This window comes from Argopecten irradians, chromosome 1 (genome assembly GCF_041381155.1).
Source record: "Argopecten irradians isolate NY chromosome 1, Ai_NY, whole genome shotgun sequence".
NCBI classification, from domain to species: Eukaryota; Metazoa; Mollusca; class Bivalvia; order Pectinida; family Pectinidae; genus Argopecten; species Argopecten irradians.
Genome location: NC_091134.1, coordinates 39,554,849 through 39,570,482, shown reverse-complemented (window position 1 = coordinate 39,570,482; position 15,634 = coordinate 39,554,849). Strand labels below are relative to the sequence as shown.

The following is a 15,634-nucleotide window of genomic DNA, read 5'->3' as shown; positions in this document are numbered from 1 at the left end:
TTAAAACAAGAGCTGTTGGAGAACAGCAAAGCTCGCCTATTCAGAAGAAGTTGATGTTCAAGTATTTAACTATTTAAACATAGAAATATGACAAATTAACAGACTCAAAAACCCCCTAAAGGACCTCAAATTTGTTGTATTATCACGTTCAGCATCCATACACATTAGAAAAATAAAATCATAAACATTTATGATGACTTATGCTTAAACAATTGACAAAATAGAAACTTGCTCAAAAACTTTAAACATGGAAATATGACAAATTAACAGACTCAAAAAAAACCTAAATGGCCCCAAATTGGTTGTATTATCACGTTCAGCATCCATACACATTAGGAAAATAAAATCATAAACATTTATGATGACTTAAGCTTAAACAATTGACGAAACAGAAACTTGCTCAAAAACTTTAACATGAAATGGGACACCAACGCTGACGCAAACGCCGACGCCGGGGTGACAACATTAGCTCCTCCTGTTCTTCGAATAGGCGAGCTAATGACATTTATTCTTTCTTAAATAATTGAATTAATAACTGAAAAGACCAGCATAAACTTTGAATGTGCAAGTACATATTGCAAGATGAATGCTTTGGTATAGTGGAGTGGGTTTACTGAATTATATTACAAATATCTTACGTGAATGTAACTGGTTGTCATTCAGATACTCAAAATGAGCTTGGAATTTAGAGTTGCCTCCCCTGCTGCGAGCGTGGTAGACGATTTCCATGTTTTGCTGGCCTATAATTGGTGCTGGGTAATGCTGACCACAATATCTATTTAGTAATATTCTCGACCTCCCGGTCCCTACATATATTTCCAAATAATCTGTATTTAAACACCTGTAAAAAAGATATTTCTGCAGTCATGTTACACAATCTTGAAATATTAAACAGAAATCATTAGAAATAATGTATTTTAGCTCATTCATTCCATGACAATTATAAAACCACTGAAGATAACCTTTGTAAAAGAAGACGATAGACAGCATATAGTGAGGCAAATAATGATTTAAATTCTTTAATGTCACATCTTGCTTACATGTTTCGCGCATGTCCTGCTTTCGCAAATCACGTCTTGCTTTCGCAAATCAAAGAAAAAGTTTATCTTCACATAGGAATATCTATCTCAATTATAGGAAAAGGTATCTTTCTTTCATGAAAATAAATTTGTTTTGGAATTGGAACTTGTATATCGTTTAGCTTACAGGGCAAGAAAGATGTCATTCAACATGTCATTTAGTAGGACATCCAAATTTTTTAACGAATCAAAATTGACCATGGCATACTTACGATGAATTATGAGTTCCCAGGGAAAAGGTATCAAATGATATGAGGAGCTTTTCCGTGGCCTCCGGACGGAATATATAATTACACTGTTGGCACTTTGGGCTGCTCCAGGAATGTCGCGGAGAATTAAAAGCGCCAGATTTTTTTTTTTTACCGTCATATACAAATATACATTGATTAGGATCGGGCTGGTCACCAGGAATACCACAATCTGTAGAAAACAGAAAATAGGGGCAAAATCAGAATATTAGTCCCAAAGAAATACCTGGGGAAAAAGACAAAAGTACCTTGATATATCCTAGAAAAACATCTTTAAGGCTGTTACATGTGGAATAATAGATAAATATTAAAAGCATTCATTGCATAACACTTCAGAATTCATTCAACATATTTTTACTGTATAAAACTAATCAATCATGAACGTAAAAATTTCTAATTTGTGCATCATTTTAATTCATTTTCTCAAAGAAAGCAAAAAGTTGGGAAACTACAGCATGTTGGTAAAATGTAATAAAAGCACCAAATATTTCTAAGATGGAGGACAGCAGTTGACAAGATAAAAATCTCTTTTTTATCATTTGTATCATCAAATGGAATCATAGCAAAAAGCAAACTTGCAGTCATTCTTGAATAAGTATAAAAATCTGAAGCTAGGAAATTAAAAAGCTGGATATGTAAACCAGCGGACAGTAGAGAATGGATAACCAGGTACACGTGTTATAACCTTGGAACTTAGATGTGTTCACCAGAAAATGACTGAAAGTTTAAAACACAGTAACCTTGAACACACGATAATGTGTAGCGTCTCTTCATACAGGAAACCATAAAGCAATCTTTTTGACCAGAAATAATTACTTTTAGTTTAGTGTTATCTCATACAGAAAACGATGATGCATTGATTTTTTTACAGTGAATAATTGTTTTAATGTTTCCTTGAGCAGGAAGCCATTTTACAATCCTTTTTACCCTAGTAATTGTTTTATAAATCTATTAATTAGGCACCTGCTCCTTATGATGCTGTGAGCCATAACTTCACAGCGACAAAGTTACAAGAAGGTCTGAAGTACAAACAAGACATAAAAATATTTGTACATTTTTGACATCGAGAATTTTGATTTTTTGATATTTTGATTTTCATAGTCTACAGATAATCATATTCATTTTTCCCCTTTAAATTCTAGAATACACTTTAAGGTAAAAGTGATTTGTAGCTGGAAATTTTTTTTGATGGATATCTTAAAGGTCAATATAAGAAACTTTTCATTCTTTTTGTAATCACAAACATTTCCAATGATCGAACATTGTACCAATGACCTAGAATAAAGATGAAAGACGTGTATAATGATATTATTTCATGGAGATAAACCTATGATATCGAACGGTCAAAAATCGTCTTGTAAACATACCTGCAATCTTCAAACAGTCGCAGTTGCAAACACAGGGATCTGGCACAAACATTTAACCAGTATCAATACATGTATGTATTATAGTATCAAGGATATGAAATAAACGAGCTCTACATATAAGAGAGGCATGTCTTACATTAAGGAGAAATTATTGATAATATAATACATATATACTGTTGGTTAGAAATATGTGCCAGGTTCCTGTGTATAGGCCTACACATTTTGTACAGTCGGTAACATGTTTGTTTCTGTTTTTCCCGTGCAACGTAGATTGGGTCACGACAATTACCGAAGCGTTTTGTATATACCGTAGGCCTATAGCCAATATCAATTGTGTCACTTGATATTTTCCGAAAACCGAGAGTTCCGTGAACTACTTTGTATTGTTTCAGTTTGTATTTATTGTGGGCCACATTAATTATTTTTTAAATATTCTTATTTTTTTTTCAAAACTTCACAGTTGGTCTCAATAATATCTTACCTGGCTTTTAAGTCAACATTTTATGAAGAGAGAATGTAGTTATTTTCTTGTAAATGTTTGTGATTACAAACAAACCCTGAAAACTTTCTATTGTGCCTTTAACAGTGAAAGAAAGGAAACTTGTATGTATAATGTCTTGAGTTCAAAAATTTGTTTTACCTGTTGTTTAACTTGATATATTTGGGTGCTTAATCAAGTTAATTAAATGCTGAAAATGTTTCAAAATTGTTTAAGTCGTACCAAGTAATTTTCCTCTCTCCAAAATACCAGACTGTTTTAGACACTTTGGATTGGCACTACATGCTTCTAAGTCTTTGAAATGAATTTGAGAATGAAGTCAGATATGTTAAGTTTGAAACTGCCAAAAGTTATTTTGGAAATAAAACGTTTCTTTCTGATGTTGAGCACTGAAGTTTTAACTTGACATAATACTACAACTGTCTAAGTATAGGCACAAATGAGTATGATGTAGCCAAGAACAGGGGAAATATTTGGAAAAAATGTTACACAAAACCTGACTGTAATCTTACATACAATATGGTATTCCGTCTTTGCATATTACAGAGTTGCCTCCCTTGTCGTCATTATTTTGTGTCTGACTCTCACATAGTTTAAAAAAAAAAAAAAAAAAATACAGAATATCAGTGGGAAATCCTATGTATAAAAAACTATGAGAAAATATTCCACAAAGAACAAAAGTCATCTCTTATGAGTACGAAAGATTTTGATCAATTAAAACCTTGAAAGGTAGTTATGAACTTCCATATTAAATCTGTAGACAAAACTACATACACATAGAGATGGCTGACAGAGCTTACAACACTGCTGTTATGACATTGACAAAAATGTGCTGCTATCTCACTGTCATACTAGAACAAATATTCCAGCTCTCACTCACTCTTACATAGGACAAAATGTACTGACAAACTCACCATCACACAATATATAGACAGTCATGTGGACAAAATTTACTCGTAAACCTCACTGCCACACTAAGACAAAATATGCTCACAATCTCACCACCACACACAGACAAAATGTACTCATAACCTCACTACCACACTAAGACAAAATGTGCTCACAATCTCACTGCCACACTAAGACAAAATGTGCTCACAATCTCACTGCCACACTAAGACAAAATGTGCTCACAATCTCACTACCATACTAAGACAAAATGTGCTCACAATCTCACTGCCACACTAAGACAAAATGTGCTCACAATCTCACTACTACACCAAGACAAAATGTGCTCACAACCTCATTGCCACACCAAGACAAAATGTGCTCACAATCTCACTGCTACACTAACACAAAATGTGCTCACAACCCTCACTGCCTCATTAAGACAAAATGTGCTCACAACCTCACTGCCACACTTAGACAAAATGTGCTCACAACCTCACCGCCACACTAAGACAAAATATGCTCAAACCTCACTGCCATACAAAGACAAAATGTGCTCACAACCTCACTGCCACACTAAGACAAAATGTACTCACAATCTCAATGTCACACTAAGACAAAATGTGCTCACAACCTCACTGCCTCACTCAGACAAAATGTGCTTACAACCTCACTGCAACACTAAGACAAAATGTGCTCACAACCTCATTGCCACACCAAGACAAAATGTGCTCACAACTCTCACTGCCACACCAAGACAAAACATGCTCACAACCTCACTACCACACAAAGACAAAATGTGCTCACAATCTCACTGCCACACTAAGACAAAATGTGCTCACAACCTCATTGCCACACCAAGACAAAATGTGCTCACAATCTCACTGCTACACTAACACAAAATATGCTCACAATCTCACTGCCTCACTAAGACAAAATGTGCTCACAACCTCACTGCCACACTTAGACAAAATGTTCTCACAACCTCACTACCACACACAGACAAAATATGCTCACAATCTCTTTGTCACACTAAGACAAAATGTGCTCACAACCTCACTGCCACACCAAGACAAAATGTGCTCACAACCTCACTGCCACACCAAGACAAAACATGCTCACAACCTCACTACCACACAAAGACAAAATATGCTCACAATCTCACTGCCACACTAAGACAAAATGTGCTCACAACCTCACTGCCACACCAAGACAAAACATGCTCACAACCTCACTACCACACAAAGACAAAATGTGCTCACAACCTCACTGCCTCACTAAGACAAAATGTGCTCACAACCTCACTGCCACACTAAGACAAAATGTGCTCACAACCCTCACTGCCACACTTAGACAAAATATGCTCACAATCTCACTACCACACAAAGACAAAATGTACTCACAACCTCACTACCACAGACAGACAAAATGTGCTCATAATTTCACTACCACACTAAGACAAAATATGCTCACAATCTCACTACCACACTAAGACAAAATGTGCTCACAATCTCACTATCACACTAAGATAAAATGTGCTCACAATCTCACTTCAACATTTAAACAAACTGGCAACTGTGATGACAAACTCACTGCCACTCTAGAACAATGTGCTGACAAATGGTCATGGGGAAAATGTGCTGACAAAATCTTCTTCATATCAAAGACTGTGCTGGAATCACAAGGTAATACATGTCATATTTAGTAAAGCTAGACCACAGCAACAAGGATATCAAAGCAAAAGTAAACAAAAGAAGACAACTGTTTCATATTGTCTTATGTATGTATGAAATATTGATTGTATCCAATGAGGACATCTTTATACCTATAACAAAATTCCTTGGTAAAACAACATATACAATTGTAACTGACTACCGTCGATGGCTATGGATTCAACAACATGTATAATCTACTCACTACCAAGCTTCCTTATACAACATATATACAGAGTGACACGCGGAGAGCTTGGGTAAACTACAATACAATGACCATACACACACTAATGTATACAAATGGTCAACATTATTATACTGGTCAGCTATCTAAACCAACAGGCCTGCTTAATCACTCACCTTTAGTTAATTCACAATGATTCGCTCTTATGAAAATTTGGGCCAAGGTAAGTTATTTCGTTAAAATCAAAAATAAAATAGTCTTCCTTGAATCACTGCCACCTGTTCAAAAAGCTCTTTAGAAGCTCTCGTGTATAAGTTAGAATTGGTAGCATTGGGCTAATCTAGGGTAGCTGTCAGGCACTGGCTATAGTATAGACTGTTTAAATAAGGATATACATATTAAACACACCAAGCTAAACTATTTAAGTTTATTTTTTTCTACTACAGGTTAACCAGTTAAACTATTTTTATGAGTGATCATGTAGCAATGTTCTTTCCTTTCACCTTGATGATATGGAGTCATCTACCTGACCATATGAGTTTCCTAAAGGTATTACTACAGACCCATAACAAAGCCCCATAAGGGCAATTAGTGTGATAAATGTAAATTTATTAACTTCTTTAGCTTCTTTAACAGATATCATTAAACAAATAAAGTTTGTATCATTTATATATTTATTAAAGATAAACAATCTGGATAATGTACCATAATTTTCTTATTTAAGTTGTAAAATAACCTGGCATAAGGGAGATAACTTTGCATAAGGAAGATAACATGACATAAGGGAGATAATTGGTAAGATCACGCCATATCTCCAAAATGCCAGTTAAAAGGACGACAGACATTGTACCATCACATAAAATCACAGCCATTTTGTATTTGTTGGGCTAAAACAAACAGTATCAGAGCTCAATGAATAGCTATAAAGAAAAATTGGTCATTTCTAAAATTGATAAAAGAACAATGATGATTCCTGCAAAATAAAGTAATTGGTTTCTAAAAATAACATCAATCCCTTGATTTCTCATTTACCGCTACCATTTCTAAATCATAAATCAAAATCATATACTTTTGCTATTTACAATCATAACTGTTATTAACATAGCTAAGGCAGGCCAATTTCCTTACCAAAAGTAGAAATGGACAGTAATACAATACACTGTTATGTTAAAAAATCATAATTTGATATTAGATGTTATCCATAGAAACCATAAATAAACATAATATGCAGCAGCCTGTCGGACATGCAGAAAGATGATACCTGCAGGGAAAAAACAGACAATATATAATACGGTAACTGGAAAAGACAGCTTGGCTTGAAAACAACGTGCATTCGACAGGTCTACCTGGACAAAAGCTAGAAACAAAGATAAAACAAAGGTATAAAAGGAATAATGCAAGCAACACTTCCCTTTATTGGAGGGCAGGTCAGTGGGTTTTGAGTGGTCTGAAACAAAAGCAATAGAGCAGATGTTTAACACTACCACTAATCAACCAATACAAACCAAAACTCGTCCAAAATTTGTAATCTATATACAAAGATGAGATGCTGGTGTAGACTAGAACTAGGAGCTGCACGCAGGGTTTACTACGGGTAGATATATGTCTAAGCAGGTTCAACTAGATGCACGGGAAATCATGAACAAGATGCCATATAGCAATCACCTGAGTTCTGTAGTGATTAAAATTTTAGTTATTACACATTTCATATGGCCTCTGAGGCTTCGGGAAATGGGCCTTGAGACTATGTTAATCATAGAGGCTAATGACATTTTACTACAAAAGGATGAAAACGACAGGTGAAAGGCGATTTTAAAGCTTTGCTTGGGTGAGAGTGAAAACAGAAATAATACAATCTAATTAAAAATATAAACAAATTATTATACCACTCTCTAATACCATAACTGATTAAAATGCCATTTGCTACATATAATTGTTCACGGAATCATAACGGAATGGGTTAATATCTGAAATTCATTTTTCAGTCTTATAATTCTCTGTATAGATGATTATCTCCCTTGTATTTTCAAATTGTCTCCCTTGAAGGTGCAAGTATCACTAATATTGTCAGACATATCTTAATAAAAGAGTGCCCTGTGAGCTGTTGTTTTTTCAGAGGAGCCAAGAAACATCATTAAGACTACCCAATGTAACTTGTAATTCTCAATGAAACTTTTTGTTTGAAATAAACACTGTATCATTAGTGTAAAAAAACACTCATGATAGTAAACATTTGAATAAAAATTTTGGGAAATGCATTCTGTAGCCCATGCACAAAAGTATGTAGTATTCAAAACAACCAAAAAATAATGCAGGTCATGTTTGGTGAATATGTAGACAAAATTGTGCAACGTATGTCTATAAAAATTATTTTCAATATTACATGATTTTTACTTTTCCGTATCTAATTGTGCCCAAAGTTCTTTTATGCTTCAATGGCAGTGATACCAATATTTGTTTTACTGAAGAGAGTTTGAACTTTGACCTTATCAAGGATAGATTACACAAATTTGCCGAATGGTTTTGCTTTGATAAGACAGCATACATGAAAAACATGATAAACATGTCTAAGTTTCAAGAATCAGTTTGCAAAAAGTTCATCATAATTCTTTTCATAATACATTTTATTTAAATTAAATCCTACTTTTGGTGAAAATTGAAATTTCTTTAATACTATATGTATAGCTTTACACTTCTAAAATTAATCAGCATCAAGTACTTAATGCTCTCAACTGTTTTACTGATCAATTTTCCCACAGTCAGAAGTCCGTATCTATATCATACAAACAATACCTACAATCTGCTGCAAAGCTGACAATAACTGTGGATTATCTCCCTTGATGATCTCTTCTTGCCATGAAACCAAGCGATGACAGGAACACTATAGTCGACAGGTTCAATAATTTTCACACATGGTTGATAATTTATTTTTGAATTACACTAGTGCATAACATCTATCTTGTCAAGTTAAAGGCTGGGCATCCATTACCATAAATCTCAACCCAATATCGGTAAAATATCCAATGTTAGTTGTGAGGAAAGCCAAACCTATGATGCATTCTAACAATTAGGACATGAAGCGGAATATTTAATCAGGCATAATCTACAACATCATATAAATCATTCTATTTCCCTATTCATTACAATAATTCCATACTCAAATTTCCAGATATTTAGATACAATATATTACTTTCAGCTATTTCCTATGAATTTCTCAACCATACAGTAAATTATTTTTATGATTCTGACAGTAAGTTTTTTTTCCCTTTTCTACACAGTTGCAACCCATTACTAACAGAAATTATCTGTAATGACATAAAAGCCAACATCTCATCTGAAAGCGGAGAAGTAAATTAAACATTTCACCCATTATGTTACGTTACATAAATTCAATTCAGAAGTACAAGAAAACTGAATCACCAAAAACCACAATACTTCAAACAGATTTTTTCCTGAATATCATTCAATATTTTCTGTGACCCTGCTGGTAATGGCTGACACAGAAGGAGTTTTTGGTTTGACAAGCGAGTGTTATTATAGTGTGGTACTGTCAATCGGAGGACATCTTGTCTACCACTCTCAGGTACATCTTGTACATGCTCAATCTAACGTAGACATTGATGAAAAAAGATCTATGACAGAAAAATAAAGGGGAAACGTTTAACCAATTTGATAGAAATAAAGACCATTCCAGCACAAAGAGTCTGTGGTGAATGGAGACTGGAATCTGCTGCTTGAGACAATTTCTTTTTTATTTCCGTAGACAAGGAGAGCGGAAGTCAAAAGTCATGTGAAACCTTGACAAAAGTGTGTAATGTCTTCCTCCTCCAAGGTCACTCAGTCCAGTGGAGACTCACTTCCACGTTAGAAATAATTGAGTAAATAACATAACCGTTTTTAAATCTATCTTGTCAGTTAACATATAGCATGCAAGGCTAGACCCTGTTTGTTTAAATCTAGTACAAACTGTGCTAGGAAATCTGGAGCAGTGAATATTTGTTTTATTTGTAATTGATCTCCTTTTATTAGCAACTTTATGGAAATACCAGATTTTCGGTTGATGTGCTAAACCCAGAGTTCCAGGAGGAAAAACACCAACCTGCAGCCAGTGGCTTGCAACTGCAGATGAGCTAGAATCAGGAACTTGCGATCAAAACACAGCCCGTCAGTGATTACAGGTTCCTGATGGTTTTAAAGGGACATGAACCTAAATAAATTGTAAAATTGAGTAAAATACATATTTAAGACATGTCGGATACCTTACTAAGTAAAATATATCAGCTATTGTGCAAATATGTCAAATGAAATAATTATAATGGAAATTCCATCTTTCTGTATTTTGAACCGGCCCGGTCGAATTTTGCAGACTGTGCAGTGTGATAACAAGAGATCCCAGAGGGATCTTGGCGCCCACCAAAGGATGATCTATATCTGACAAAGGAAAGATGGATCTTTTCTCTACTTTTTAAACTTTTTCAAACATACTACATATAAAATTTGAGACAGATCGCTTCAGTACCTTTTGAGAAATAGCGGTAACAAAATCCAAGATGGCGGCCTGGCGGCCATCTTGTCCACCGATTGGTCCAAAAATGCAATATGTACAACTAGGGCCCTAGGGGAACCTACATATTAAATTTGAGAAAGATCCCTTTAACACTTTTTGAGAAATAGGGATATCAAACCTTAACTATCAAAATCCAAGATGGCTGCCTGGCGGCCATCTTGTTTTTTCTATTAGCCTCAAAATCTGTATGGCACAACTAGGGACCAAGGGTAACCTCCATGTGAAGTTTGAACAAAATCCCTTGGGTAGTTCTCAAGAAATATCGATAACAAACTTCAACTGCCAAAATCAAAGATGGCTGCCTGGCGGCCATCTTGTTTTTCCGATCAGCCTCAAAATCTGTATTGCACAACTAGGGACCAAGGGTACCCTCCATGTGAAGTTTGAACAAAATCCCTTCAGTAATTCTCAAGAAATATCGATAACAAACTTCAACTGCCAAAATCAAAGATGGCTGTCTGGCGGCCATCTTGTTTTTCCGATCAGCCTCAATCTGTATGGCACAATATAAGGGACCAAGGGTAACCTCTATGTGAAGTTTGAACAAAATCCCTTCAGTAGTTCTCAAGAAATATCGATAACAAACTTCAACTGCCAAAATCAAAGATGGCTGCCTGGCGGCCATCTTGTTTTTCCGATTAGTCACAAAATCTGTATGGCACAAATATGGACCAAGGGGACCCTCTATGTGAAGTTTGAACAAAATCCCTGCAGTAGTTTTTAAAAAATAGTGATAACAAGCATTGTTTATGGACGGACGATGGACGACGGACCACGGACGCAGGGCGATTTGAATAGAAAACCATCTGATGATGGTGGGCTAAAAATAGAATCGTTGGACTTTAGTGACCTCCCAAAATACACTGCATGAATTAAATGAACGTTAACAAAATGATGGGTCGAAAACGTGGTTGAAGAGAACACAAACAAATTTCCATAGAAAACGGATTACGACAAGTCAGTAACGTGAGCGATTGGGAAAGTCCGAATGAAAAGTCTTGTTTGACTTCTGACTTTTCATTCAAGTAAGCTAAAAACAAATTGTTTTATTACGAATCTTAACAAATATGGCTTCTACTTCATTTGTCAATGATCGTAAATTAGAAATCATCTTAAAATGTGGAAAACTAATATTCCTTGTCGTGTCATTAAGTTTGTTGTTCATTATAACCTCGCTTTCGACCAGCTTTCGTTTTGTGTTCCAAAAATAGAATATGGCGGTCTATTTTTATCATTTTTGGGGTAGATATGCCCCACGTTTTCCTGTTGTTTTAAATAACCAATCAATGTAATAAAATATTCAATAAACATCTGAAAACCATATCTAAGCACACAGAACAACTTATTTTAGGTTCATGTCCCTTTAAACTGAATGCAGAAAGCTCTTATTCTGCACGTACTGGTTCTAATGTTTCTTTTTTTGTATGTAAGTTTGTTGCAAATGCCAAAACATCCCAATGACATCCCTTGTCAAACACATTTGAACACTTACAAATCATCACTTTGTGCTGCTAACAGCTACATTATAGTGTTTGAACTATCATAAAGATACACGTTGCAGCAATGCACTTGTTAGCCTCCTCAAACACATTCACATTCTAACAGACAATGTGTACGAAGAGTCTCCTATTGGTGATACCGACATTCCAAATCACCAGGCAATATAGTGCAAAAGTGCAATGACATCTTCAAGCATGTTTAAATTTCTATGGCAGTATCTTTTCACTGGTTACCAAAACAAGGATTGCAATAAAAAAAAAAACAAACGAAAATATAAAATCAAAATTTCAAATATGTGCCAGCACAAGTGTATCTATCGGTCACACACCGAAACTAACTAAAGTTGTGTATTAAGACCATTCATGGAAGGGGTGGCATCAAATGTGACAGCAGGAGAAATAAAATTATTCAAGCATGTAATGGTTTCCATAGCCGTTACCAAAGTGTATATCAACTGTTAATGATCTAAGTATTACTTTAAGTCTTACTAAGGATCCTTTAAGCAGAGTCTAAAGTTCAGACATATGATGATAAATTTCTATCTGCAAGTGAAAAGAACAATCAGACTGTGGTGGTGGTGCTATCAAAAGCTCTACTGCTCTTGCAAGGTTTAGGCGATAGAGACAACATCAGGAATTGCAAGGCCGAAAATTCAAATACTGGATGCAGGCAACAAAACATCTGTTACAAACAAAACCAAAAAAGGAACAAATGAAATCCAAAAGTGCAAAAAAAGGATTAATTGTCTCGTTTCCCTTGCTTACCGATGATGAATTCAAAATTGGCCGAGAATCCTCTCTTTGCAAATGCTCCATGTGTGTCCAGGGTCAGTACCATGCGCGAGTCTTTACTGTGCAGATTTGGTGGAAATAACGACCCACAGAATTTTTCTGATCCATTGTTGTCCTTGTGTCCCTCTACCAATAGATGTCCTCTAGTACAGCTCCAAAAAAATTCAAATTAAAAACTTGATAAGCGCCTCTAGTTTTCAATTTACCATAAATTGATGAAGTATTTCAACATTAAAGATGCTCCACCGCTGACAAATGGTATTTTTTCACTATTAAAAACTCGAGCAGACCATTTAGTATTTTTCTTCAGGTACAAAAGTTACTTACTTTACACCATTACCACCATTGAAAAGTTTGAGCTTCTAATTTTACTTCAAGTTAAAAATATGAAAAATAATTAATTGCATCCCGAAAAAAATCCGTACCACTATATCCTATATGAAATGAACTACTGAATGCGCATGTACCAAAGGCAAAATGAATTATTTTATATTATTTTTTGTGTTAATTAGACTATTATATACACGATTAAACACCAATTATTGTTCAAATGATGAATATCATTTTTGGTCTGTCGGCGGTGAAGCATCTTTAAGAAAACTTTTGAGTATGAAAAAATTCACAGTTCATCCTTAACTTTATCTGCGTTTGATATCTTTTCAACATTCTGGCCATGGACATTGTCAGGTTTGGTTGCAAAGGAAAGCCGAAGTATTTGCAAAGAAACCAGCAACCTACAACCAGTTACCTAGCAATATTCCACATATCCTCACAACAATTAACATAGACTTAGCACAAAGTAATAGAGCAATACGACAAGGATTCATTGTTTTTATATAATTGGTTAAAACAAGAAACACTTCTTGAGGACCAAGATTTTAGATTATACTGTAGATAATCAGCGTAAACACTTACGAGGTCATGACCCCAGAGGTCATGGATCCTGAGAGTTCAAAGTCTGTGAAAGCTACCATCACTTTCTCTGAGTTTAATGGATTGCTCATACCGTCTAGGATGTAGCGACACGTTACATTGATTGGGTAATCGCGAGGATACCCCGGTGATCTTACTGTACCGTTTGATCCTTTCTTACTTACAATCTTGACATCACACTCTGTAATCAGAAATCATTATATATCTAAACCATTGAAATTAAGTCATCATAAAATACAGTAAAATACACTTATAAAGCACACAATATAACCTTTGGCAATGTTATCATGGCTTTCCTAAAGTTAAGGACATCTCAGATATCATTATCTTACCCATACAATCCTACTGAGAACAATGCCAACATGAACAGCTCATGAAGATTTCAATTCTAGTACCCTTTTTTAAGAAACATTCCTGAATCCCCAACCTATGGTGTTAATATGTACAAATTTATTCACTATTATAGTGACTTTGTTCCCATCTTCATATTTTTCTAATTACCATTGACTGCTAATGGAGAATATCAACAACCAATATCAGTGTGGTTCAAATAGCAAGGTATGAGGTTGCACTTGTACAGATACAGAGAGCAAAATTAGAGATGCTCAAGTCTTAATACAATTATAATACCTGGTAATTGCTTCTAAACTTGAACATGTTTACTCCTAAATATCCCAAATGTTTAGAAGTACCCATATAACAACGTTTAGAAAGTGTATTAATAACGGCTTGCACTCCTGAGAGATCTGGGTTAGCAATTCCTTTTCCATTGTGCAGCTATTAAATATAACCCCTATATGAAGTTACTGTTGGCTTGCTTCCTCTGCGATGGAGTGCAGACAAAACTAATCCATGAGCTACAGTTCAGAATTGGAGTGCAGAGGCTAAACTAATCCATAAAACGTATTTTTTCCTGGTTACTCTAACTGACAGGTCATTTTGAATACTGATTTACCAGCTAAATCAACACTATCAGAGAGTATAAAAGTACAGTGAGATTAGGCACATGACTATAGAGTTAGGCAGTACTGTTCTTCAAGATTGCAGATTATTGATGATCAAGGGAGCAACAGGTACATTCCGGGTCCTTTATACTTCTAATAGCAGCAGATTTTGATAACATTTTGATTAGTTTTGGTATGGAAGATGAAAAGAATTAGTGATGAAAACCAGTTCATTTCCTTCTTGCAATGCAGCAGAGCCAAAGTGTTATTGCACTGTCATTAGGACACAAACAAATTGCAATGTCCCAGTAATATTAGGTCACTTGAGTGATTGCAGCATTGCAGAGTCAATTTCAGGAAAGCATTAGTTAATGCAGAGTACCCATGACTACAACTGCATTCTAAGGCACAGTAAATAATTGTAACTCAAACCTACAAAATGTACTGCTAAATCAGAAAGAAATAGATCTGGACTTATTGACTGTACAAATTGTCAATAGGAGCAAAAACCAGACAATATCTAATTTAAAACAATTTACTACTTCCAAACCAAAAATGTACTTCATCCAAACCAACAATGCACTACTTCAAAACCAACAATGTAATACTTCCAAACTAACAATGTACTACTTCAAAACAAACAATGTACTACTTCCATACAAACAATGTACTACTTCCATAAAAACAATGTATTACTTCCAAACCAACAATAAACTTCTTCCAAACCAACAATGTACTACTTCCAAACCAACAATGTACTACTTCCATACAAACAATGTTTTACTTCCAAACCAACAATAAACTTCTTCCAAACCAACAATGTACTACTTCCAAACCAACAATGTACTTCTTCAAAACCAATAATGTACTTTTTCCAAAATAATAATAGATTCCTCCAAACCAACAATGTACTACTTCCAA

At 35.0% G+C, this 15,634-nt stretch overlaps 1 protein-coding gene across 7 annotated transcripts in view; it reads right to left on the bottom strand.

Moving 5' to 3' along the window:
* LOC138327486 (tolloid-like protein 1) overlaps positions 1 to 15,634 on the bottom strand; it is a 216,770-nt gene that overhangs the window by 18,599 nt on the left and 182,537 nt on the right. For all 7 annotated transcript variants that reach the window (XM_069273622.1, XM_069273631.1, XM_069273615.1 and 4 more), the window contains 4 exons: positions 13,752 to 13,950; positions 12,810 to 12,988; positions 1,292 to 1,499; positions 639 to 841 (listed from right to left, as the gene is read on the bottom strand). In XM_069273622.1, coding sequence (XP_069129723.1) covers positions 639 to 841; positions 1,292 to 1,499; positions 12,810 to 12,988; positions 13,752 to 13,950 — 789 coding nt within the window. The remainder of the gene's footprint in view (positions 1 to 638; positions 842 to 1,291; positions 1,500 to 12,809; positions 12,989 to 13,751; positions 13,951 to 15,634) is intronic.